Genomic DNA, 25,052 nt, shown 5'->3' on the forward strand with positions numbered 1-25,052 from the left:
AGTGCTTATTCGCTGAAGCAAGACGCTGCATTCGCTGAAGTAGCAGACTGTACAAAATAAGTAATAGAACAATATGATTTATGGCATCATGGATCATGTTTTTAGCAGAATAAGAATAGGTTTCGTGGTAAAAATGTAACCAAAATGTAACAAAGGACCAGGAAAGGACCTTTACATCTTAGAATCAGGAGATAAATCATCTGAATAGGAAAATATTGCAAAGAATCATTACAAAGGTTACTGACCCAAAACATGTGCTATATAAGTAGAAACTTGAAGCAATAAAGAGAGATTGTCATTGGACCTTCAAGAGACTCCGTGAGATTCTTTCCTCTCACCGACGCCGTTCATCCCTTGAGTACTCCTGCACCCGCTGGAGCAGGACTCCGGCAAGTCAAAGGTCCATATAGTCAAAGACTGGCTTTTCCAGTAGTCATGTATGGATGTAAGAGTTGGATCATAACGAAGGCTGAGCTCCAAAGAATTGATGCTTTTGAATTGTAGTGCTGGAGAAGACTCTTGAGCGTCCCTTGGACATCAAGGAGATCAAACCAGTCAATCCTAAAGGAAATCAGTCCTGACTATTCATTGGAAGGACTGATGCTGAAGCTGAAACTCCAATAGTTTGGCCACCTGATGTGAAGAACTGACTCATTGGAAAAGACCCTAATGCTGAGAAAGATTGAAGACAGGAGGAGAAGGGGATGACAGAGGATGAGATGGTTGGATGGTATCACCGACTCAATGGACGTGAGTTTGAGTAAACTCCAGGAGTTGGTGATGGACAGGGAGGCCTGGCATGCTGCAGTCCATGGGGTTGCAAAGAGTAGGACATGACTGAGCAATTGAACTGAATGAGAAATAGGAATTTCCCCCATGTTCCCCAAATTATGTCATTTATAAAATATTTCCATACATTCTTTACTCATTATTATGGATATATTTTTTAAAAGTTGTTGAATAAGAAATAAACTACAGTATTTACAAAGAATTGTAGTCTGTAACAGATAGTCAAATGCTGTAAACTGTCAGTGAACATTATTGGGTGGTATTCTAATAACAAGCAAAATACAGCTCTCAGTCTGTTTTGGTAAATAAGCTTTATTGGAAAACACACACACACAATTCCTGGATCCTTGACACAGACAAAGGATGGGGATAGGGTGGGGATTGAATGAGAAAATGACAATTTCTTGATTTACACAGTAATTGATGAAAGGAATTCAGATAATTAGAGAAGAACTCTTCCCTAAAAATGAAAATTCTTGTAACAGAACTACTAAATATAACATCTTTGTAAGAATTCAGCTATTTTCTGCCCCTACTTTTATAAGTTTAACCAAATTCACATCAAATCACAAATCAATGGTCCTTACTTAGTTATTGGAATCCTCCACCTATTTCCATTCTCCTATACTCAAACCTTTCCTGCTGGCCTTTTTACCCAACACCATGGCCCAAGCCAATGTTTCCCAGCCCTGTTTCTATATCATTCATGTAACATATACTTACTGAGCATCAACTATGTACTAGAACTGTTCTTGTGTTAGGGACATAAGAATAAAGACAATATGGGTGCATATTCAGTTGTGTATGACTCTTTGCAACACCATGGACTGCAGCCAGTCAAGATCTTCTGTCCGTGGAATTTTCCAATATATATAAAAACAAAAATAACATATATAAAGAACTGAGTGCAGTGTCAAATGACTGATTTATTCTATCACTATTATTGGTTTATTATTATTATTATTACTTTCTTTATTCATCCAGTAATTTTAGCAAAGGTAACAAATGGGTAGTCTAAAAGTAGTGTTTCACCTTAGAAAGGTGTGTACAATTGAGACATGGAAAGCATGATTTTGAATGATGGATAAGTTCAGTCATAAGAAAAAATCAGCCCAGGGATAATATCTATCAATATTCAATTGCTGAAGGGTTTTTGGTTTTTTTTTTTTCTTTTAATTTTCTTGGTCGTGCCACATGGCATGTGTGATCTTAGTTCACCAACTCATATCCCTTACACTGGATACATGGAGTCCTAACCAGTGGACCACCAGGGAAGTCCCTGAAAGGTTTTTTTAATTTATTTTTTAAAATTTTATGTATTTATTTATTTTTGGCTGCTCTGGGTCTTCATTGGTGCACGCAGGCTCTCTCTACTCGCTGTGAGCAGGGACTACTCTTCCTTTTGATGCTCTGGCTTCTTGTTGCAGTGGCTTCTCTTGTTGCAGAGCACACAGACTTAGTTGCTCCATGGCATGTGGGATCTTTCCGGACCAGGGACCGAACCTGTGTCCCTTGCATTGGCAGGCAGATTCTTAACCACTAGGCCACCAAGGAAGTAAAAAAATGTTCTTGTTAAACACCCCAAATCCAATTCAGCTTACTCAAAAGACAAGAACAGAACATAATTATATCTAAAAACACAAACTTAATCAATTATTATTTTTGCTGTGCCACTCAGCTTGTGGGATCCTAGCTCCTGACCACAAATTGAACCAGGCCATCAGCAGTGAAAGCACCATGTCCTAACCACTGGAGTGCCATGGAATTCCCTTAATTAAGTTAGTTTTTTGTTTTGTTTTATTTTAAAACTTTTTTATTTGGCTGCACCCAGTCTTAGTAGCAGTCCTTGGGACCTTTGAGCTTTGTTGCGGCCTGCAGGATCTTTAGTTGTGGCGAGTGGGATCTAGTTCCCTGACCAGGGATCGAGCTCAGGCCCACTGCATTGGGAGTACAGAGTCTTAGCCACTGGCAACTGTGAAAGTTCCTTAATCAATTAATTTTAATGGTCTCTGTCTAAAGTAAGTGAAGATGGTCCGCAATATATCTACAAAAGGAAAACTGAGGAACAAGACTCAATCTTCTGTAGTGTTTTTCCAGTGTCATTCAAGGAAGAGTCGGCAGTATATATAAACATTCTGGGCACCAAAAGAATGTACTATTATATGAAAGGCAAGGACAATTGACCAGATTGCACCTTGGCTAGGGTCGCATAACCTTCAGAACCACACAACATACTTTATTCTGAATTCAAGTACAGCAACCAAGTTTCTATACACAATCATTTGGACCCTAACCTTTTTAATCTCAAATTCACCAATGGCCTAGTGAGAAGACTCCCCTATGAGGCCCAGCAGGCCTCCTCAGAATACATTCTAGTGGTCTGTCTGTCCACCAGAAGGTCCCAGGCCCCAGATTGCCTCAAACTCTACCTTGGGTCCCTTCCTACCCCTAACCTTGGTTGGTTAACATCTTTCACTACTTTCCACAGGATTATTTTTCCTTACAGGATTTTTACCTTTTAAGGGTACAGATTTAGACATTCTGTCTGTGTGTGTATTTAGGGTACTAAGAACACTGGTATGCAGCTAACAGTTAGGGGTTACATATGTGAAATATCTATTAAATGTCTATTATTTCTCTTTAGGCCATCACAAGCCAAGTCTCCATACTCCATTTTGATCTTTTTTCAATATCCCAGTCCAGAGGTTTCCAGTGTCTCAGTTTATAGGGCACTTAGGATCTCAGCAATTTTTTCACAGCCCCTCTAGATCAAAAGAAACACCTAAGAGTTTTGCTTGGTGCCTGACAACTTAGTAACCTTTGAAAAAAAATTATACACATAAGTTAGAAGAAGATATTTTTTTTCTTAAATAAGCACAAATAGTTACTAATGGACTGTGTGTGCCTGTTGGGCCCTGCCCAACTTCTAAAACCTTGGAATCCAGCACTTTTACCCTCATTTTCTGTTCCATGCTGATTTTCACACAGTTCTTACTTTTTTATCAAAGGGATCTCCTAAAGTCTGGTTTTGCAAAGATATTTTATTATCAAAAGAAATGCAACACAGTCCAACGTTCAAATTGTGAACTGCCTTGAGCTAGCAGTTTGCATAGCAAATGAGAGATATGTCAGATATTGCTGTGTTTCCCTTAAATTTTTTAAATATCCCATGGTACTCCTGTGAATTTGCCCCTTGGCACAGAGTTTGAGAACTATGGCCCTGGGGCACTCCTTGCCACCTTGTTCCTAAATGTGTACTGTAAATGAATGAACTCTAGTCAAACTACTTGTGAATTCCATGGAATAAATTCCATCTCCACTCCTTACCTACCAGCTGTGTGATCCAAAACAAGTAAAATAAATCTTGTTATGCCTCAGTTTTCTCACCTGTTAAATGGTGATAATAATGGTATTTACTCTTATTGCAAGGATTAAATAAAATGCCAGGTAAATGTTCAGATAAGTGCCTGGAATTACAGTGAGCACACAGAAAATATTGACTATTATTTTTGATTTCTCTAGATCATCTAAACATGAATCGGATCAGAACAAAAACTAGAGGTATGCTCAGCCCATTAGCAGCAACTCTAACCCTGAACTGTTTAAAACAGGAGCCACTAGCCAAGTGTGACTATTTAAATTTAATAAAATTGAACAGAAAAATTAAAAAGATAAAAATTAGTTCTTAGTTATACTAAGCACATCCCAACTGCTCAAAAGCCACATGTGGCTAGTGTCTACCACACTGCATAGCATAGAAATATTTCAATCATTACAGAAAGTTCTAGTGCATAACACTTTTCTTATCTTTACTAGTTACTGCTACCCTGAATCCACATTTTAAAAAGCTAGAACTATGTTTTATTCTGTATTTGTAAGGTTCCTGTAGTCAGGAACCAAACGATCATCAACTTTAGGGTGATTTTGGCTCATTACTGCTTTATTACCCCTTTTCTATCTTCTTCTCATGCCTCCTTCTACTTCTGAGGGACTCCCATGGCCAGGCACACATGCAGTAAACACATCCATCTCCTATGCTCAACATCAAGGAAACTGGAGAATGAAAGTGGCGGGCTCTAAATCATCAAATATTGGCTTATGGAGAGGAAAGATGTCTCTAGTGGCTCCCAGTGGCAACATTTATAGAAGCAGGCTTAACATCTTAGGATGTTTTAGGCAGGAAACGTGTTTATTCCTGCCTCTTGCCTGAAATTTCTCATTCTGTCTATATCACGAGATAGATGTTTCTCTATTTAAATACCTATCCTACCATCACCAACAATCTTTTACCTTCCATTTGCTACAATTCCTGAAATTAAAATATTATTTTAGGTTAGTTTTTATCCTGGTGGCAAAAGGGTCACTTTCATTTCTGTGTGAGATCCCTATCTGCGCTGCAGTCAGTAGGCACAGTAGGAGTAAAGTGACCTAACACCCTCGTTCCCAGATAGGGAAGCTGACTACACCCTGAAGGAAGGGACAAAGACCCAGGGCATGGAAAGGACCTGGAACAGAAAGGAACAAAGGTTCAGAGTGATAAAGAGAAATAATCTCTTAAAATTAGACCACACCCTACCCTGCTCCATCCAGTTCTGACACTAGGCCTTTGTCTTGGGTAACTCACTCTGCATATTATCAAAAACATTCTTTGCCTTGGAAATGGAGTAAGGGACTGTGTTGGTTTCACATGAGTGATAAACTACCACTTCAGTAAAGGGTAAAGAAGAAATAGGGTATGTGGAAAAGAGAAGTCAAATTGGGACACCAGGTGGCAGAAGCCAGGTGGATATCTCCAGCCTCATTCTCGGTCATCTACCCAGTGTGATAGTAGTTGCCACTTGGTTGGAAGCCTGAAGAAAAAAATGCTTCCAAATCTTTGCTGTTCCTTTCTTTATATCCTCCCGCTATGGAGTCTCATGGACTATTTCAAAATTCATATGTTGAAGCCCCGACCCCAATGGACCATATTTGGAGACAGGGCCTTTAAAGAGATAACTAAGTTAAATGAGATCATAAGGGGCCCTAACTCCTTGTAATAAGAGGAAAAGACAGCAGGAATATCTGTGCACAGAGAAAACTCCACGTGACGACACAGTGGAAAAAGCGGCTATCTGCAAACCAAGAACAGAGGCCTGTGCTGACACATTGATCTTGGGCTTCAAGGCTCCAGAACTGCGAGAAAATAAATTTCTATTGTGATAGCTCAGTTGGTAAAGAATCTGCCTGTAATGCAGGAGACCACAGTTGATTCCTGGGTCAGGAAGATCCCCTGGAGAAGGGATAGGCTGCCCACTCCAGTATTCTTGGGCTTCCCTTGTGGCTCAGCTGGTAAAGAATCCCACTGCAATGTGGGAGACCCAGGTTCAATCCCTGGGTTGGAAAGATCCCCTGGAGAAAGGAAAGGCTACCCGCTCCAGTATTCTGGCCTGGAGAAGTCCATGGACAGTCCATGGGGTCACAAAGAGTCGGACACGACTGAGCGACTTTCACTTTCATTGTTTAAGCCACCCAGTCTGTGATATTTTATTATGACAGTCCCAGCAAACTAATATACTTTCATAGTATATTTTTCTCAATCTAAGTGAGAAACTCCCATCCTATAAGTAAGATACCTGGTACCGCGGGTAATACTGAAACTATTTACTTGTATGCTACAGGAACCAACCAATCAGAACCAATGCCAGCCATAAAGAACTGATGTCAGCCACACTGGAGTATCTTAACTGAATATCCACCCTGCTTGGAACTACAGCTGACAATATTGCTCAGTATAGAAATTTACCTTCAAGATACAGCTTAAGGTAATTAAATCATTTAATTGTCATTTATTAAACAACTTCTATGGGCTAGGCATTGAGCATAAAAAGGGGTCCATCCCAGATACCATGCATTCTGCCACCCCTGAATTTTTGCCCTTTTCCATCTGCCTAGTAGATGATGTGAGTGCAAAAGCATTAAATCATAAGTCAGAAGACCCGGATTTTTTTTTTTTTAATTGTTTTACTACTTCATGCAGTGAGGGAAAGCACAAACCATGAAGAACTGAGGTGTTGTCAGTAAGAGGGTGCTAGAAAGGACTTGTTATAAAATTAGGCTTTTGTTAAGAAATTTTGAAAGGATTTAAAGAAATGGGATTTTGCTCTGGATTGGGTGCTGTCAGGATTTATGGCAACTCTATAACTGGGTATCTAATCCATTTTATCTAGAAGCAGAGAAGACTACACAGAGGTTAAAGCTCTAATAAGTAAAGAAGTAGCAGTCATTCATATTCACTGGAGGAGGGGCTACTGGGGATTTTTTGGCTTGGAGAATGTTGATGTTTTGACAGTGTTCAGACCTGATTGTGGAGTGGTCTCATTTTTAAGGAGACCTGGACTTTTAATCCCATTTCAATCTTTGCCTTAGCTTAAGTGACTCTAACTTATAGAGCCTCAGTTTTCAGACTGCAAAATAAAAACAATCTTGCCTTTCCCGCCCAACTCACAGTGGGTTTTGAAATCAAATGAATACGGATATAAAACTGCTTTATTAACTGTGAGCAAATATTATCACTACTTTTTGCATCACTCTGCCTACTGACCCACTCAAGGCAGAGCTCAAATCCAAGTTATCCATGCACAATAATATAATAATCCTTATGTTTTTAAAGTTTTCTTTGGTTGCTCTAGATAGAAGTGATTTCCTCTTTCCTTGAATTTGTAGACTGTTTAATTCATATCCTATGAAGCATGTGTTACACCATGAATTTCTAGATATTTAGAAATTTAGAAATTCTAGACATCTAGAATTGATAATTTTTCCCATGTAATAAAACATTACCTGTGCTGATATTTTATTTTATTCTCTCTCTTCTTCTTTTGGTTGCATCATGTGGCTTGTGTGACCTTAGTTTCCCCACAAGGGATTGAACCCAGGCCCTCGGCACTGAAAGCACGGAGTCCTAACCACTAGACTACTAGGAGATTCCCTAGTGTTGATATTTTATACTGCGAATTTTCACATTGTTATTTCTCCTTATTCTTTTTTTTTAAATTTTATTTATTTATTTGGCTGCTCTGGGTCTTAGTTGTAGCATGTGGGATCTAGCTCCCTGACCAGGGATCGAACCTGGGCCCCCTGCACTGGGAGCTCAGAATCTTAGCAACTGGACCACCAGGGAAGTCCCGAGTTTAAGTTTCTTAAGGAGTGTCTTTCACAAAGAGTAGATACATAACAAATGTGTATAGATGTATTGCTTGCTGACATTCTACCATTTATAGTAGGTTGAAAAACATGGCCATAACATTTTGCAGCTCCTCCCATCAAGAACTGAAGTCCTAAAGAAAAAAAAAAAAGAATTGAAGTCCTTTTTCCCATGCCTTGAATCTGGGCAGCCCTGATGACTAGCTATGATCTAGAATGAGGTAGGAATAAAGTTATACCAGTGCTGCAGCCTAGGCCTAAAAATGTCTTGCAGCTTCTCCTGTCACCCTTTTGGACCATCGCCCTAAATTCCACCTGCTATAAAGAAGCTAGCCGAACCAGTATATACAATTGCCAGACATGTGAAGAGTCCATCTTGGACCATTCAGTTATTTTCATGAATGAGCCCAGGTGAGACCAGTGAAAGAACTGTTTAGCCACCCACAGAATCATGAGGAAAAAAACATATCATTTTGTTTGGGTGCTACTTATTATGCAGCAAGAAATAATGGAAAACCAGAAGAGGGATTCCTCTCCTTCACACTGATAGGAATTTGTCCTACTTCTTTTAGGGCCCTTCTCAAAAATTACCTTGCTTTCTGGATAGTCTCTTCTGACCACTGCCAGGTTGTAATGTCACTCAGGGTGAGACAATTTACTGATCTTAGATTTCTTCTAAAGTACTATGCCTGGAACTGTATGTAGTCGGTGATGAGTCCATTTGCCAAGTATGTAATGGTTCCTTCCAAGGAAGTCTTGGAAATCAGGTCCCAAAGGAATTTATTACAAGGCACTTTCAAATGAGAGCACTTAGAGAGCCACTGTAGTTCCCTTAATCCTCTCTCACACGTATATGGGTAGAGGCTGCTGCTGCTAAGTCACTTCAGTCGTGTCCGACTCCGTGCGACCCCACAGACGGCAGCCTACCAGGCCCCCCTGTCCCTGGGATTCTCCAGGCAAGAGTACTGGAGTGGGTTGCCATTGGCTTCTCCGATGGGTAGAGGCTAGTCTAGCGTTAAAAGAGATCTGTAACAGGAAACATACAAGGATTATTGCATCATATCTCTCCTTCAGGGACTCACATATCAGTCAGAAAGAATATTCTTCTTACTGGTTAACACTTACCTCTTCATTTACTTCTCTAGCAAATATTTCTATATTTAACCTATGATGAAAACATCACCAAGAGGCCAAACGACTAAAAAAAAAGCCATTCTACTCAACCATCCTCTAGGATCCTTGGTACTTGTATCCAATTCTCCAACTCTCCCACATTTTTATAAAACTAGATGAAACAAACATCAAATATGGCTTTGGTGAGGGTGAGAAGAGTCACAAAAGAACAGGTTGTGGAATGATGTGTAACCAAGGTGCAAATAATGAACCCTACTACACTCTAGCACAAACACTTGAGCATCTGTATGCCCAGAAGCAACAGAAAGAACAGCAGACTGGCCTGTTCCCCTGTGAAGCTACAACCCCCTCTCCATTTTTTTTTTTTTAATTTTATAAATTTATTTATTTTAGTTGGGGGCTAATTACTTTACAATATTGTAATAGTTTTTGCCACACATTGACATGAATCAGCCATGGGTCTACATGTGTTCCCCCTCCCGGACCCCCCACCCACCTCCCTCCCCATCCCATCCCTCTGGGCCATCCCATTGCCCCAGCCCTGAGCCCCTGTCTCATGCATCGAACATGGAATGGTGCTCTGCCTCACATACGATAATATACATGTTTCAATGCTATTCTCCCAGAACGTCCCACCCTCACCTTCTCCCTCAGAGTCCATAAAATTGTTCCATGCATCTGTGTCTCTTATTCTGTCTCGCATATAAGTTCCTTAGTTCTGAAATGTCTGTGGGACCTACCTGGCCTGGGAAAGCTGTGTCTAAAAAGCAGAATTCAGGTGAAGTCTCCAGCTCCTTCAGCAGCTGCAAGTGCTAGAAAAGCAGCAGTTCTTTTTATTATTAAGTATTTGGGGCAGGCTGCACTTTCCTCAATGTTAGGCTCAATAGAGAGGCTTCTAGCTAAACCTCAGAGTTGTGTTTTTCTATTTCTTGTTGCTTCATCCATTTAAGACAGTCACACTTTGGGCTATGAAATGGGGGAAATTGAAGTGTGGTTCAGACTCTTGTAACAATCACATGAGGTTGGAGAAGAAAGCTGGTCCCCAAAGCTTGGGTTTAGAGGTTACTGAGAGACCCGTAGGGTTCTGCTTTGGTTTCTTGCAAAGGGTAAGGTAAAACCCTCACCTGAGGGTTTCTTCAGGGAAAGCCAGCCATTCAGAATTATTCTCAGTCAAGGAGCTCCTATGGTTAACAGACCTGCTAAAATGTTTCCATTCAGAGCAGTCAGGTATTTCCCAAGAGTATGAGTTGGAACCAACCGTACTCCTTTCTATGACAATGAGGTTTTTCTATTTCTGCACTTGCTTAACTAAAGGAAATTACTTTAGTTACACTGTGAAACAAAGATCTCTTTAAGGTGACTCACTTTTACTCTTATCATCCACCACCAACCCCAGAGTAACAGTCTACTCACCCTGCATTCACATGACTAAGGAAATCCTTATAAATCATTGCATAATAACTTTGTCCACCTGTACCTGCTCTACCCAGAACAGGTAGAACCTTGAATCCTCAACAAAGTTGAAACAAAAAGTTCCTTTTGCCACAGGAGGAAACGCTACACATTTCATTTCTGTCTGGGTACCCAGACAGAAATGGATCACCTTGATAGATTTAAAAAGTAGTCTTCTTTGCTATGCAAGTAGAGGATGGATGACTATGGATGAACAGGAGAATGGCTAGGTGGATTGGCTGTATGTTTAAACACAGGAGCTTCTTAAGATCTTTTCCTATCCTTGTTAGAATAAACTCTGTTAGCAGTCTCGTGGCTGGTGGTGAAGTTGAGAAAAGTCTAAAGACCGTCTCTATGCCAAACACGAACAAAAATATCCTTGGACTTGACTGGTTAACTCGGTCAAAACACTCTTATCACGCATGTATGTTTTACAACTAGGGGCCAGAAAACCGAATAAAACGATGAGACACCCCTGTAGTGACAGAAACAGATTCAGGTAAAGAAAATTTCATAATTTAACCGGAGATGCTAGGAGGGTGGATTCTGCAAGGGAGCTTTCCGGAGAAGCCGGTCTTGTGTCTTGTTCCAGAGGTGACTTCAGCGAGGAAGACTAGGGTAAACATCTTAACGTTTTAATCCATTTCTTCCTGGCATATCTTCACTCTGACTTTTCAGAGGTATTCCTTTGAGTAGAGTGTCTAACTGTTGCCTATCCTTTCTACTCTCGGTGCTCACAACAGCCCTAACTTCCTCACGCGTTTACTGACGCTCTTTGAGCCACGCCCCCAACTTTGGGGGCTAAGTTCGGGCCAATAAAGTTGCGCCCAAGGATCGCAGGCCCAGGGAAGGGAAACCTCCAGCCAATGAGAGGCCAACTATAACCGTAAAGAGTAGAAAAGTCTTTTAGTGGTGTCTTCGGACCAATGAAGAGCAATGATTTTGCGCCGGCTCTGGGCTACCGACGATGACGGGCGGCTTCCTGAAACACGTGACCAGTGAGCCGAAGCAGCCCTGCCCCACCTCCTGGTCTGGAGGTAGCGCGATGGGCCACGCTTCCAATGGTTCGAAGAACTTCTCGTCACGTGCAGTTTTTGCAGGCCCAGCGGCGTCCCGAAAGTCATGTGACAGTTGACGTTGGCGCCAAGCTTCCCAATGGAAAACAAGAGCTGCCTTCACAGGACCAGAAATTGCTCTGTCTCCGCGAATAACAGCACGGCGGGGCGGGGATAGCCTATCACGTGCTGCGGGGCGGAACGGGGCGGGGCAGGCCACTGGTTGCGGGGCGAGCTGGGCGCGCGGCGCGCAGGCGCCCTGGGGACCCGGTAGCGGCGGCGGCTGTGGTGGCTGCGGTGACGGCGGAGGCGAAAAGAGCCGTATCTTTGGCTGAAGCGGGAGGCGGCGGTGGCGGCCATGGCGGCAGATGGAGAGCGATCCCCCCTGCTCTCCGAGCCCATCGACGGTGGCGCCGGTGGAAACGGATTAGTGGGGCCGGGCGGGAGTGGGGCTGGGCCCGGGGGAGGCCTGACCCCCTCCGCACCACCGTACGGAGCCGGTAAACATGCCCCGCCCCAGGGTAAGCCGGGGCGGGGTCCGAGGTGTTCCCAGGGGTACTCTGACAGGCGGAGGGGGCGGGGCCGAGGGCGGAGGCGGGGCCCAAGCGCCAGGTGCGGGCTGTTGCACCTGTGACTGGGTGAGGCTTCCTTCCCTCTGCAATCGCGACCGCAGCTTGGGAGCAGAAGGGAGTTCTGAGGAATCTGATGGAAGCACTGATCATAACAATCACGCTGAGCTTGTCAGAAGGGTTGAGGACCAGAAACAGTTGCCGTGTAGCATCAGTGGGGGTGTCTGCAAGTAATGCCAGCCCTTCTTTTTACCTTCCTCTCCAGCATTTCCCCCGTTCCCCGAGGGACACCCAGCCGTGTTGCCTGGGGAAGACCCACCCCCCTATTCACCCCTAACCAGCCCGGACAGTGGGAGTGCTCCCATGATCACCTGCCGAGTCTGCCAGTCTCTCATCAACGTGGAAGGCAAGATGCATCAGCACGTAGTAAAATGTGGCGTCTGCAATGAAGCCACTGTGAGTTATACAAATCTATGAAACGGGCCCTGTTTTCTGGATCCTCTTTCTGATCCCTTGATTCTAGACCTGGACCTTCCGGCATTGACCAAGGGCCTTTCATGAAACCCAGGTTTCAGTTCCAGGAGTCACACACCATTTCCCCAGAAGCCACTCACCAGGCTAATATTAACCATCCCTCATCTTCGGAGGAGCCTGGTAGGCTGCAGTCTATGGGGTCACTAAGGGTCGGACACGACTGAGCGACTTCACTTTCACTTTCATCTTCATACCTGTCTTTATACTTAAGCTTAGTTTTAGTTTGTAAATCTCATGTTATATGCCTTTCATTTCTCTGTCCTGGCTAAGATTTTCTCTCTCTGATCTCTTCTCAGAAGGTGTTTTTGGAAGAACGGGGATTGGGATTAGAGATTTGCTTACTGATGTCCCCATTATTCTCTAGCCAATCAAGAATGCACCCCCAGGGAAAAAATATGTTCGATGTCCCTGCAACTGTCTCCTTATCTGCAAAGTGACTTCCCAGCGGATTGCCTGTCCTCGGCCCTACTGGTGAGGAGAAATAATTTGGGGAAGGGCATTAGTGGGGAAAATTGGAAAGCCTAAGAAGGATGAATGTTTACAGAGAATGTAAAGGTAAGAGAGCTTGGTGTTTATTTAGAGGAGAAAAAGCTAAGGGGTGCTGTGTCTCTAGAACATTATAGCCATCTTTCTCATCTCAGTAAAAAGATTAGGATAAAAGGCTACTCCATCTTTAGGAAGATGGAAAGTCTCAGAGACTGGGTGAATTATCCTGAGGTAAAAGGGACATTAGAGACCTTAAGTTTAAGCAGTGCTCTTCCCACAAGTATTCTCTGGGGTAGGGCTGGCAGTGCAGAGAAGCAGAGGGACTTCTAAAGGCAGGGAGTGGGGGATGTGAGGGAGGACTAATGTAGGGATCCTTAGGAGTAAAAACTTTCTAAACATAGTCATTTTTTCCTATACAGCAAAAGAATCATCAACCTGGGGCCTGTGCATCCAGGACCTTTGAGTCCAGAACCACAACCTGTGGGTGTCAGGGTCATCTGTGGACATTGCAAGAATACTTTTCTGGTGCGGAGAAGTATTAGGAGGCTGGGGGTAGCAAGGGGCAGGAGTGGAAATTTGGTCATGAATGTATTTCTGAGTTATGATAATGAATCCTGAAAAGGTCTGTTCTATGAGGAACCACTTCCCCACCTCCCACTGCCCCAGGGCTCTCACTGAAAATGACCCGGCTTCTACTATTAATTGGTTTCTCCCTTTTCCTTTCTCCATAGTGGACAGAGTTCACAGACCGAACCTTGGCCCGTTGCCCTCACTGCAGGAAAGTGTGAGTGATTAGGGAGCAGCATCGTTGAGCTGGGTAATGAATAGGGTAAAATCTACAAGGCCATTCCAAGTATCCATTTCTGTTTGCCTCCCTACAGGTCATCTATTGGGCGCAGATATCCACGAAAGAGATGTGTCTGCTGCTTCTTGCTTGGCTTACTCTTGGCAGTCACTGCCACTGGCCTTGCTGTGAGTAAACCTTGATACAGCCCCTTTCATTCTGCAGCCTCATCTCCTAAGGCTAAGATTGGGGAAATAGCTATCTTAAAAAGAAGTGAAACTGAGGGGGGGTTTTGTTTGTCTTGTTTTAACAAACAAGATGAACTAAATTTGAAGGAGACTGATAAAATCTTCATTATTACTATCAGAGTTAAAAACAGCTATCTTCTTTATGTGGAGGATAGAACAAAGAAGTGACTTAAATTCAGTTGCTATTAGGAAGTTGTCAGACATGAAGAAAAACTGACAGCTGTCTGGGATTGTTTGAGTATCTTCCTGCCTAGTGTGAAGGGAGTTGGACAACTGGGCCTTTTAAAAGGTCCCTGAAGGTGGCCACATGTGGATAGGGGACAGAAACTGAAGCTTGAGTTGCTTGTTAACTGTTACTAGGTTTTCTGTAGGTGGTGAGAGATCAACAGTAACCCCATTGTTCTTCATCTTCTTCAGTTTGGCACATGGAAGCATGCACGGCGATATGGAGGTATCTATGCAGCCTGGGCATTTGTCATCCTGTTGGCAGTGCTGTGTTTGGGCCGGGCTCTCTATTGGGCCTGTATGAAGGTCAGCCACCCTGTCCAGAACTTCTCCTGAGCCCCACGACTACCCACAGACTGTGCCTGGCCCCTCCCTGGTGGGGACAGTGACACTATAAAGTGAGCCGTGGTAAAAGGCTCCCTGGGCTTCTATAAGGGGAGCCAAGCAGCTGCCTTCCTTTTCCCTGGGGAGAGGTAGGAAGGAACCAGGCTCTCACCTAGGTTTGGAGGGATAGGTAAGACCACTGCTGGCCATCTGCTTTCCTCCAGCAGTTGCTGTGTTTAGGGTGAAATGGGCAAGAAGTTGCCCCTAAACCTGGGTCCTAAAAGACAGTTCTAGCCTTGTCCTTCCTATATGTTCCCTGAGAGCCATTCCTGTCCCTTACACATTCCAGGGCAGGGTTGGGGTGGGTAGCCCTGGGGGGTCTCCCTCCCTCTTGTGCACCATTAGGACCTTGCTGCTGCTATTGCACTTCACCAGGGGCTGGCTCTGGTCTCAGCACCCTCAAGTCTCCTCTCCCCCCATTCTGTGTCCTGTGGGGGTGGGGTCAGCCGCTGCTCTGTACAGAACCACAGGAACTGATGTATATAACTATTTAATGTGGGATATGGTCCCCTAGTCCTGTATTTCCCATAATTCCTCCTTTTCGACCTTACGCCCCAGTTGCAGTTATTTAACTGGGCTGGATAGGGTTGCTCTGTCATGGGGGAGGTTAGGGAGTCATCCCGTGTTTGTAAATAAATAAGGTCATGACTCTATTCTTTTCCAGTTGTTAATCTGTGTATATGAAAGGATGAGGGGAATTTGTAGCCCCATGAAGGGATAGAATACAACCACACCAAAGCTGAAACTATGGCTCTTTATTTTCACAGGGACAGTTCAAAGGAAGTATCAGTAGCTTTTGTTTAATGTAAAAAATAAAAAGAAAAAAGCACCACCCCTACACAAACACCGTCCTTGAGAACTTACATCTGTTATTAGAAGCCTGGTTAAAGGATTCATAGTTTAGAAGGGAAATACAATGCAGAATTCTCTAGATAGCAGTTATTAAAGAAGTTTGGGGGTAAGAATTTTAAAGCTAGCTTGGTGGGCTTATTTCCCAGGCTCAACGTGATTTGGAAGAGGTGTCACAGAGCTAGATATAGGGTAATGGGACAGTGGTCACTGCCCAGAGCCTTGGAACGGATTTTACTGTCACACAATGCAGGCAACAGAGACTGAGATAACAGAAAATAATCAAGGCGCCAACCAACGTTTTTGGATCGCGCATTCATCATATAGGTCCAAAACGTGTAGGCATACGCCGTGTTGGGGTAGAGGTGCCGGAAACTGTCAGTGAGTGGCACAGCCTGCAGCAATTCCCCGAAGCCCTGCCGCTCTTGTGGAGTGAAGCCGGCATTCTTTTTATTTCCCTTGGGGTTGCGAAGGTCAATTTCTTCATGAGCCACGTTGAGGTCCCCACATAGCACAAGGGGCTTGCGGGATGCCAAACCCTTCAGGAATTTACGAAAGGCTTCATCCCAGCGCTGGCGATACTCCAGGCGCACCAGACCTCGGCCTGCATTAGGCACATAGGCTGTCACCAGCACAAATGCATCATATTCAGCCACAATTACTCGGCCTTCCTGATCATGTTCTTCCTCACCTACAGAAATGATGGGACAATTAGCAAAAAGAAGTTTTAAGAAAAGGGAAAGGAGAGAAGAAAAGAATCAAGAATTGGGGCTGGACTGGGACACCAGCAATTAGTTTGGAAGTGCTGGGCTTTAAAAAATCAATAGGGTCTCACCAATGCCATAAGAGACTTTGAGTGGGCACTGGCGGGAGAGGAGGCCCACACCACTGTACCCTTCCTTGTCTGAAGGAGCTGACCAGTACTGATGAGATAACCCAGACAGTTCTTGAAGTTCAACTGGTAGTTTGTTCTCTGAACATTTGGTCTCTTGGAGGCACAGGATGTCTGGGGCTTCTTCCTTTACCCACTGTAAGTGAAATTAAATGTAGAAAAAGTATTATCAATTCAGCAGCCATTTACTGAAAAATCTATATGCTAAGTACTAGAAATATACAGATGAGACACAGTCTCTGCAGAAATAACGTCTAGCAGCATAATATTAAAACTTATAAATGAAGGGCAGAGAGGCAAGAAGAGTGTTACTGCAACACTGAGGAATTCTTGTTTTTTTCCCTATAGGCGGTGGATAGCCAGCTAAGATTTTTAAGCAGTAGTCATTTAAATGTTGGCTGTGCAGGAAATAAAATGGAGCAAGTCTAGTAAGGAGGTTTTTCCAACATGCCAGGGAAGAGATGAGGACATTATAAATAAGAAAATGGTAGTGGAACTGTTGAAATGGCATTTGAAAAATAACAAGGTTTTTTGGTGAAAGCCTAGTACCTTTCCCACAAGAAAACTACCGCGCTAGGGACTAAGATGGAAAAAGATGATTAAACCCCAAGATCACCTACATCCCCTTAATTCCACTCACATCTAAACCTTTCTTCTTAATCCAGGCTCGAAGCCCATCCACATTCCACGAGCAGATCTTGAGTGTGGCTGATTTGCCACTGGGTGAAGTTTTCTGATCTGGGGGGTCTTCATACAGAACTGCGCCCTCTCCTACTGCCTCTTTTTCGTTCTTTTTCGCTCCTGCCTTACTCTTCTTCGCCTCTGGCTCTATAAAATAAGTAATACATAATGGGATATAAGTTGATAGTATCCAACTTTGATCCAGAGTTAACTATAGACCCACTAAGAGCATGCAGCTGCCGCGACTTCGCAAATGAGAGTACTATCGGTGTCGGTCTGGACTTTCCGTTCAACGGTCCGTACTTCCCGTTTAGCTAAGTAATTATAGACATCCCCATCGCTGCCTCTAGGGAGAGGGGCCCATTTCATTCTCTTACCAGTCTTGGGCTCTTCCGCGTCTTCGACCACCGCTCCCTTTTTCCCACGTTTCGGCATCACTGTAATGAACGCCCTTCTGCACCAGTTCCACTTCGTCCACCGCAGCAGTATTTTGATCGCGTTGCCTACAAATGCAAAGTCGTGAAACCAGCTAGAGCAGAAGACTCCACCCTCAACGCCCACGTACCAAGTACCGCCTTTCAAACTGTATTATCTCTGAATTCTTTCCCCGCCTCCGTGCACCATCAGCCTTCCAGCCCCTCACCCCCAAGACTAGATCATTTCATCGTGTCTTATACAATTCTCGCGAGATCCGCCCTCCGGCCAATCGAAGGACTTGAGAATCCCGACTTGGCCTTGCGGATCAGACGTCCAGAGAAGCCGCTAAGATGGGCAAAACAACACGAACCCTTTAGCTGACCTGCTTCGGTCCCAGTCTGGCTCCTCCTTAACCCAACACAAAGAATGGAGCACGCTGTGCCCCAACGTGGGTAACTGGCGTGGTCACGTGATCTGAGATGCTCTTCCAGGGGCGGAGGAATACGGGTCATTGGTCTAGTTGTACCACGTGACTGAAAGCTTCCCGCCCTTCTCCTGGACTCCGAGACACTGAAGGCCCCACCTTCCATTCTTGGGCTGTTTATCAATATGCCAGATTCACGACTCTTTCTGCCACCCTGACTAGAGATCCCAAAGCTGTGGAAGAGAAAACGAAATCAGTGAAAAAGGCTGGGCTGGACCATGGGAGAGAAGCAGAGGAACGGATGGGAATTTAAGGAGCAGACGCCGGCTCAGCGTTCCCGGCAGTTAAGAGAACAGGCCCTCGAAAGGATCTTGATGGGTCGTCGTAACGGCAGAGGTTGGGACCGGCGCTGGCGCGCTACCTACGGGAATTTTTTGGTAGCTGTTGTTCTGGTCGGCGCGGCTGCTTAGCAGCCACTGGCTCATCCTCCTACTCTGCGATCCGGAGTCTGCGTCCCAGCGCGGACTGGTGAGGGCTTCTTGGCTCCAGTGCTCGCTCGGAGCCATGCCGGCGGTGCTGGGTTTTGAAGGCAGCGCCAACAAGATTGGCGTGGGAGTGGTACGGGATGGCAAAGTACTGGCGAACCCGCGGCGGACTTACGTCACGCCTCCCGGCACAGGTGAGGACTTGGGGATTTATAATTCGTGGCGCACTTTTCCGCACAGCATCCTGTGCCATCTTCCTAAACGTTGGTGAAGAGTGCACATTGTGCCTCATAATTTTTGATCCTAGTCTCTGAGATTATGTGAGGGTAAAAGGGCTTCCCAGGTGGCTCAGTGGTAAAGAATCTGCCTGCAGTGCAGGAGACTTGAGTTCGATCCGTGGGTCGAGAAGATCCTCTGGGCGACGGAATGGCAACCCACTCCAGTATTCTTGCCTGGAGAATCCTGTGGACGGAGGAGCCTAGTGGATTACAGCCCATGGGATCGCAAAGAGTTGGACAAGATTAAGCACGCACACACATTATTTCGAGGCTGATGGGTAGAAGAGGTACAGGCACTTGTTTTGTTCAGCCTATACTGAGCACCTTTTATATGCTAATTATGGGCTGCCCTTGCAATATTCGGTAGTTGTTTTTGGACTTCTGTACCTTGTTCTTAAAATGGGGATGATAATACCTGCGTCATTCGGTCTTGAGAGTTAAAGTACCGGACACATTGACCACTTTCCGTAAATGTTATTTCTAAGTTATATTGTGTCTTTCCTACCTTCCCCCCAAACACCTCCTTCCATAGGAGAGAGCAGCAGAGTTGCGTATACCTGAAAGGCCTCCCTGAACAGGTGATGATGTAACAGGTTACTCGTTAGAAATGGATATATATGTTTAGTACTCAAGCTTCTTGGCATTTGGCACCAAGAATATGAAGATAAAATAGGCAGTGCTTTGAGATGCTCGTGGTTAAGCTGGAAAAAGTACCGATTAACTATAATGCTGTAATTGTTACATGTTACATATAGTGTGTTAACTTCAATGATGTTATCATGCACAGTGTGTGTAGAGTCACAGGGCATCACCAAAAGTATGAGATAGGTATCATTGAGTCCTGAGTAGGAGTTGGCTATGAAGAAGGGCATTTCTGAGAGCTGTTTAGCTTAGCTGAACAGGCTGAAAAGACTGTGTCTGAAGACAGGATGTTTGAGGAAAAGGGAAGGGACTCTTTCTACCCTACTCAAATGTCTGTTTTGACTTCTAGGTGCCTTTCTATAGGAAAATTCTTAGGATCTCTGACTTGTGTCTGTCTCCTAGGATTCCTTCCAGGTGATACTGCCAGGCACCACCGAGCTGTTATTCTGGACCTGCTGCAGGAGGCACTAACAGAGGCTGGATTAACCTCTGAGGATATTGATTGCATCGCATACACCAAAGGTATAGCTAGAAGAGCGGGCAACAATGGAAGAATACACCTGGAACCCAGCTAAGTCAAAATAGCCTGCAGCTCACCTCTGATACCACCACTACATCCACTGTACCTTCACATCCCCTGCTTCCCTCAACTCTGCTTTTCCCAATCTCTATAGGATTCTAAGTCCCATTCTGTCCCCATAGGTCCTGGCATGGGTGCCCCACTGGTTTCTGTGGCTGTTGTGGCCCGTACTGTGGCCCAGTTATGGAATAAGCCATTGCTGGGTGTTAACCACTGCATAGGTCACATTGAGATGGGCCGCCTCATCACTGGAGCCACCAACCCAACTGTGCTGTATGTCAGTGGAGGAAATACACAGGTATTTAGAATTCCTCACCATTCTTTCTTTTTTCTTCCCCCCTCAGAGATTTTTGGGTATTATTAATGAATGAAATAAAACAGATTTAAAACCACAGCTTCTGGAAGAACCATTTGTTCTTGCTGATTTTGTATCTTTCCTCAAACTTGACCTTGACCTCTTGTTGGGCCACACGTTTAAGAGCAGGGTGTCTGAAGACATTCTCATTGGCAACAGTTTTTTCCAAGGGGATACCTACAGAGTACCTTATGGGCTTGAAGTGATATACTTCAAGTTATAAACTTTCACAAAAGACTTGCTCTCTGACCTCCTGGCAATTTTCTTCTTGCCTGTGGTAGCTTTCACTTTGTACCTTGCTAGCAAGGTAGCAAGATCATAGGTGTTCTTCATGGTGATTGGCCAGGGGCATCACCACCTTCCCAGGTTTCATGAACTTGCCCATTTTGACAGAAGCCATTCAGGACTACAGCAGAAAAGCTCCACCATTCCTTCTTAATTTTTGAGGCACTGTACTAGCAACTTTCACTTTCTGCCTGAGTGGTAGGAAAACTGGGCTCATCTGAAGCTAAAATGTGATACACTAGAAAACCCACAACAGAGTTTGTAATACTGCATCTTTGGGCAGTATGATCAGAACATTGGATGACCTTTATATGTGGCTACAGAGATGAGGAATTTCTAACTTAGAGAAGGAAAGAATAGTAAGGATTGAAGTATTCAAAATAAGGTTTTTTATTTTCATTATTTTGAAGCTTATTTTAACTATGAATGTTGGCAATTAAAACTAAGGGGCACTTGGCAGTCCAGTGGTTAAGACTCTGCTTTCAATGCTGGGGGCACGGGTTCTATCCCTTGTCAGGGGACGAAGATCCCACATGCCTCAAGGTGCAGCCAGAAAAATTTTTTTTTTAAAAACAAAAAACTAAGGGGTACTATCTCATTTGTTTCTTTACAATATTTGTTTTGTTTTAGTTATTGGTGGTAAGAGTGAAAACATAAGTAATTTAAAAAACATTTTATGAATGGTGGAAGATGTTTTAAATTTATAGATGAAGCCAGAGTTGTTTGGGATACCTTACAAGATCTTTCTAAGTTGAGATTGGAGAACTCTAGCCTTCCTTTTCCACCTAACACCTGATGGGATAATTGTCCAGACTGATTCCTCTCTCCAGTTTATGAAAGGATTATATTCTAAAAGTTCATTTTGTGAAATAGTTATTAAAGATGAAGCACACATTCCTATGAAAATGACGTGGGAACTTTAGTGGGTAGAGAACAAGTAATTGGTTGAGGCCTGAAAGATATTTATTATACAAGGTTAGGAACTTGGAGTGTGGAAAGTAACAGTGGAAGCTTTCTCTTTTCCTCTTTCCCTTTGAAGCCTGCTTAGGTGTGAAAAACAAGATGATTGACTAGGGAAGAGCAGATGACAGAAGTAGAAAGGCAAAATTTTTCTTTATGCTTTTGTCTCCAGCCTTTTTATCAGTAGAGTAAGGTCTACATCAGAATGGAAGAAAATCCCTAGCAGCACCAGAAAGGGAAAGGGACTTAATGATCCTTTGGAAGTACTGTCAGGAATCTGGAGCTTATGTGTCAATGGGTGATAAATACTCTGTGCTAGAAGTTGGTCACATGAAGAGTGGACAGGAGTTGGTTGCCAGTGCTGAGCTGGATGAGCAATTAGTCTGACCCAGTATGGGATTTTGGGGTTTTGTTTTTGTTCGTTGCTGCACTGAGTGGCTTGTGGGATCTTAGTTCCCCCGCCAGGGAATGAATGCATCTGCAACCAGGTACAGGGAATTCCCTGGGATTTTTGATTTTTTTTGTTTTTGTTTTTTTAACTCTACCTTAGTGGTTTCCAAATACTACCACCCTCGTAGGATAATCTTGACGAACTCTGGTTCCCTGCCTCCAAGAAAGAAAGCTTTCCCTAGTCCACACTGTCTTGACTGCTTTTAAAGGAATATCAGAAACCTCCAAGCTAGAAAAGTGTATCCAAAATGATAATTTACTTCTCTCACGACCTAGATTGCCTTCTTTTGACTAAGAATCTACTCTGGGAATCGTTAGGGTGTATATAGACTTCTCAGATAAGTGCTATTTAAAAGGATCTGTTGAGGGTTTGGGAAAGTACTTTATTTCCATTGCTTATTGAAGTTCTAGTGACCATGTTGATCCTCTGCTATGTTCTTCCCCAAGCCAAATGCTCCTCTTTACAGACTTGAGGTTTCATGGACATCCTCATCACCCTTAGGTGATTGCGTATTCAGAACATCGTTACCGCATCTTTGGGGAAACCATCGATATTGCCGTGGGTAATTGTCTGGATCGTTTTGCTCGAGTGCTGAAGGTAAGCTATTGAGGCTACAGAGAATATAAGTTGTGAATGAATTTTGGGAGAGCCATGGAAAAGGAAAGGGAAAGTAAATTAGCTTCTTTTGCTTCATAGATACCTGACTTCATCCTGTTTTTCCTTCTGCTAGATTTCCAATGATCCAAGTCCAGGCTACAACATTGAGCAAATGGCAAAGCGGTAAGGGGAATAAGGCGGAAGGAGGCTGACTGGTGGGGTGCCGAGGATATCCCTGTGTATGTATTAATGAGCTTTGGGAGGGCTTTGGAGGGTGAGCAGCCAGCTGACTACAGGCTTAGTGCCTCATATACTCACTCCCACATAGAGGCAAGAAGCTAGTTGAGCTGCCATACACTGTAAAGGGGATGGACGTCTCATTCTCTGGGATCTTGTCTTTTATTGAGGTGAGTGTGGGGGAGGTGAGGAGATGGGGACTTGCATGCTTTTTAGTGAAGTGTGCAAGTTTTGCTCAGTGCAGTATTTTCTGCATATAGCATAGTACTGGCCTATGTTAGATGCTGAATAAATTCATCTAGCAAATACTTATTGAACGTCTTTTGTGTACCAAGTGCTGTTCAAGGCGATAGTAATACTAGATGGAGCAAAACAAAAATCTGCCTACTTGGAGCTTGCATTTCATGGGGCATGGGAAGAGGGAGGGAGTCAGAAAAAGAAACAGACAAAGAAACGGGAAAAAAATAAAAAGGGTCAGATGGGGACAAGTCTGGAGAAAAATTAACCGGGGTAGGGGACAGAAGGTGAGAGGGCAGGCATTCATGATTATTGAATCTTGAAAGAAGGGTGCTGGTTTTATATATATTTATAGCTCAGTGCCAGTGAAGAGCAATATATACTGGTAAGGGTGAATTGTGGTAAGATGCAGTGATCCTCCCAAGTATGCTCGTTTTTTGCTCACATGTCATCCCCAGACCACAGTTCACTGTTTTATCTGTTTGCCCCTGTAACTACAGGATGTAGCCCAGCGGATGCTGGCCACTGGAGAGTGTACTCCCGAGGATCTGTGCTTCTCCCTGCAGGTAATGAAGTGAAGAGCTGGGATAGAAAGGTGGAGCTGACAGAACTAAACTGGGATCGCCTCTGATGTTCTCAACTTGTCTGCCCCCCACAGGAAACTGTGTTTGCAATGCTGGTTGAGATCACAGAGCGGGCCATGGCACATTGTGGCTCCCAGGAGGCCCTCATTGTGGGAGGTGTAGGATGTATGTATCATTGAACTGTGCTTCTCTTTCATATTTTGGGACATGTGCATCATGCTCCTGATATTCTAAATCTCTAAGGGTTTGGGGAAATTACTTATTTTGTTTCTGTCCTGTGCTTCCCAGTCCTTGCACCTACTTCATTTTCCTAAGTCAGTGCACATGAGGTGTATAGCTAGACTGGCTATAAATAAGCTAATCATAGCCCTGCCTCTGTAGGTAATGTGAGGTTACAGGAAATGATGGAGACCATGTGCCAGGAACGTGGAGCCAGGCTTTTTGCCACAGATGAAAGGTAAAGGCCCTCCCACCCACACACACTGTTTTTTTTTCCCAATTGCTGTGATTTTCTACCCTTAGATCATGAATTTGATACCTCTTTTCCTTCCCAGATTCTGCATTGACAATGGAGCCATGATAGCCCAGGCTGGGTGGGAGATGTTTCAGGCTGGACACAGGACCCCTCTCAGTGAATCTGGGATCACACAGAGGTAAGTGGCCCCTGGGAGGAGGTAGACAGCATTATATGGGAGGTAGGCAAAAATCCAGCACGTAGAGGACCCAGAATCGTGAGGGCAGAGAAGAATGGAATAGGGATAACAGTCCACCAAGTTTTTCCTTTTTTTTTTTAACAGGTATCGGACAGATGAAGTAGAAGTGACCTGGAGAGATTAACAAAGTTAACAGGATTGGAGTATTTAGTGCCCTGAGTGGAGCCCAAGGGACCCTAGGCCTTAATCTCTATCCTGACAAGGCTGTGGACTCCCTTGTCTCATCATTTGAACCTCAAGAATTGACTCAGCATTAAAATATTTTTGGTTTTATATGTTGGCAGTTGACTTGTGTTCAGGAAGAATACGCATTTGCAATGGTTAAATCCTTTCGATGGGTTGATGGATAAGGAGGGCAGGGGTCAGAGCATCACCCTGGCTGACTGCAGGTAGCCTTGGGAGCTACTGCTCTGAAGCTAAAATTGAGAATCTCTGAGATATTCTAACCTTCCCTTAGGAATGCTGTTATCATTGGTACTCTTTTAGCATCAGGTCTTGTGTTAATTGCTTTACATTCATCACCTTGTTTAAATTCTTTGAAGT

The 25,052-nt window shown here is 44.0% G+C and overlaps 3 protein-coding genes and 1 long non-coding RNA gene across 7 annotated transcripts; 2 read left to right on the top strand and 2 right to left on the bottom strand.

The window, feature by feature from the left end:
* Positions 1-6,769: 6,769 nt before the first annotated feature.
* On the bottom strand, positions 6,770-11,298 carry LOC145512672 (uncharacterized). Its single transcript, XR_014058681.1, has 4 exons — positions 10,519-11,298; positions 9,846-9,917; positions 8,563-8,997; positions 6,770-8,105 (listed from the first exon to the last, which is right to left on the bottom strand). It is a non-coding gene; the product is annotated as an uncharacterized LOC145512672 (long non-coding RNA).
* A 570-nt stretch (positions 11,299-11,868) lies between these two features.
* PIP4P1 (phosphatidylinositol-4,5-bisphosphate 4-phosphatase 1) lies at positions 11,869-15,495 on the top strand. Of its 2 annotated transcripts, none has more exons than XM_081506953.1 (7): positions 11,869-12,133; positions 12,447-12,637; positions 13,080-13,186; positions 13,621-13,726; positions 13,933-13,985; positions 14,083-14,173; positions 14,651-15,495. In XM_081506953.1, exons 1-7 carry the CDS (start codon positions 11,971-11,973, stop codon positions 14,792-14,794), a joined length of 855 nt encoding a protein of 284 aa, XP_081363079.1. In that variant the 5' UTR covers positions 11,869-11,970; the 3' UTR covers positions 14,795-15,495. The 2 variants fall into 2 exon arrangements, with proteins under 2 accessions (XP_081363079.1, XP_081363080.1); XM_081506954.1 differs by having other exon boundaries at positions 11,869-12,112.
* An 87-nt stretch (positions 15,496-15,582) lies between these two features.
* Positions 15,583-18,109, bottom strand: APEX1 (apurinic/apyrimidinic endodeoxyribonuclease 1). Of its 3 annotated transcripts, none has more exons than XM_081506948.1 (5): positions 18,064-18,109; positions 17,642-17,767; positions 17,224-17,411; positions 16,527-16,719; positions 15,583-16,382 (listed from the first exon to the last, which is right to left on the bottom strand). In XM_081506948.1, exons 2-5 carry the CDS (start codon positions 17,697-17,699, stop codon positions 15,865-15,867), a joined length of 957 nt encoding a protein of 318 aa, XP_081363074.1. In that variant the 5' UTR covers positions 17,700-17,767; positions 18,064-18,109; the 3' UTR covers positions 15,583-15,864. The 3 variants fall into 3 exon arrangements, with proteins under 3 accessions (XP_081363074.1, XP_081363073.1, XP_081363075.1); XM_081506947.1 differs by having other exon boundaries at positions 18,052-18,109; XM_081506949.1 differs by having other exon boundaries at positions 17,830-18,109.
* A 366-nt stretch (positions 18,110-18,475) lies between these two features.
* Positions 18,476-24,782, top strand: OSGEP (O-sialoglycoprotein endopeptidase). Its single transcript, XM_081506950.1, has 11 exons — positions 18,476-18,784; positions 19,913-20,032; positions 20,213-20,388; positions 22,643-22,738; positions 22,872-22,921; positions 23,067-23,145; positions 23,713-23,778; positions 23,871-23,961; positions 24,178-24,253; positions 24,351-24,449; positions 24,594-24,782. Exons 1-11 carry the CDS (start codon positions 18,670-18,672, stop codon positions 24,631-24,633), a joined length of 1,008 nt encoding a protein of 335 aa, XP_081363076.1. The 5' UTR covers positions 18,476-18,669; the 3' UTR covers positions 24,634-24,782.
* Positions 24,783-25,052: the final 270 nt, after the last annotated feature.

Source organism: Giraffa tippelskirchi, chromosome 7, assembly GCF_054371585.1.
Source record: "Giraffa tippelskirchi isolate mGirTip1 chromosome 7, T2T-mGirTip1v1.2.pri, whole genome shotgun sequence".
Classification (NCBI taxonomy): Eukaryota; Metazoa; Chordata; class Mammalia; order Artiodactyla; family Giraffidae; genus Giraffa; species Giraffa tippelskirchi.

Bases quoted from the DNA above. Each gene is read 5' to 3' on its own strand.
- PIP4P1 (XM_081506953.1), top strand. From the start codon at position 11,971: ATGGCGGCAGATGGAGAGCGATCCCCCCTGCTCTCCGAGCCCATCGAC. The intron at 12,134-12,446 runs GTAAGCCGGGGC...CTTCCTCTCCAG, and splicing joins TAAACATGCCCCGCCCCAGG to CATTTCCCCCGTTCCCCGAG. The intron at 12,638-13,079 runs GTGAGTTATACA...ATTATTCTCTAG, and splicing joins GCGTCTGCAATGAAGCCACT to CCAATCAAGAATGCACCCCC.
- APEX1 (XM_081506948.1), bottom strand. From the start codon at position 17,699: ATGCCGAAACGTGGGAAAAAGGGAGCGGTGGTCGAAGACGCGGAAGAG. The intron at 16,720-17,223 runs GTGAGTGGAATT...TTTCACTTACAG, and splicing joins TTAAGAAGAAAGGTTTAGAT to TGGGTAAAGGAAGAAGCCCC. The intron at 16,383-16,526 runs GTGAGACCCTAT...TCATTTCTGTAG, and splicing joins CAAAGTCTCTTATGGCATTG to GTGAGGAAGAACATGATCAG.
- OSGEP (XM_081506950.1), top strand. From the start codon at position 18,670: ATGCCGGCGGTGCTGGGTTTTGAAGGCAGCGCCAACAAGATTGGCGTG. The intron at 20,389-22,642 runs GTATTTAGAATT...CATCACCCTTAG, and splicing joins TCAGTGGAGGAAATACACAG to GTGATTGCGTATTCAGAACA. The intron at 24,254-24,350 runs GTAAAGGCCCTC...TTTCCTTCCCAG, and splicing joins CTTTTTGCCACAGATGAAAG to ATTCTGCATTGACAATGGAG.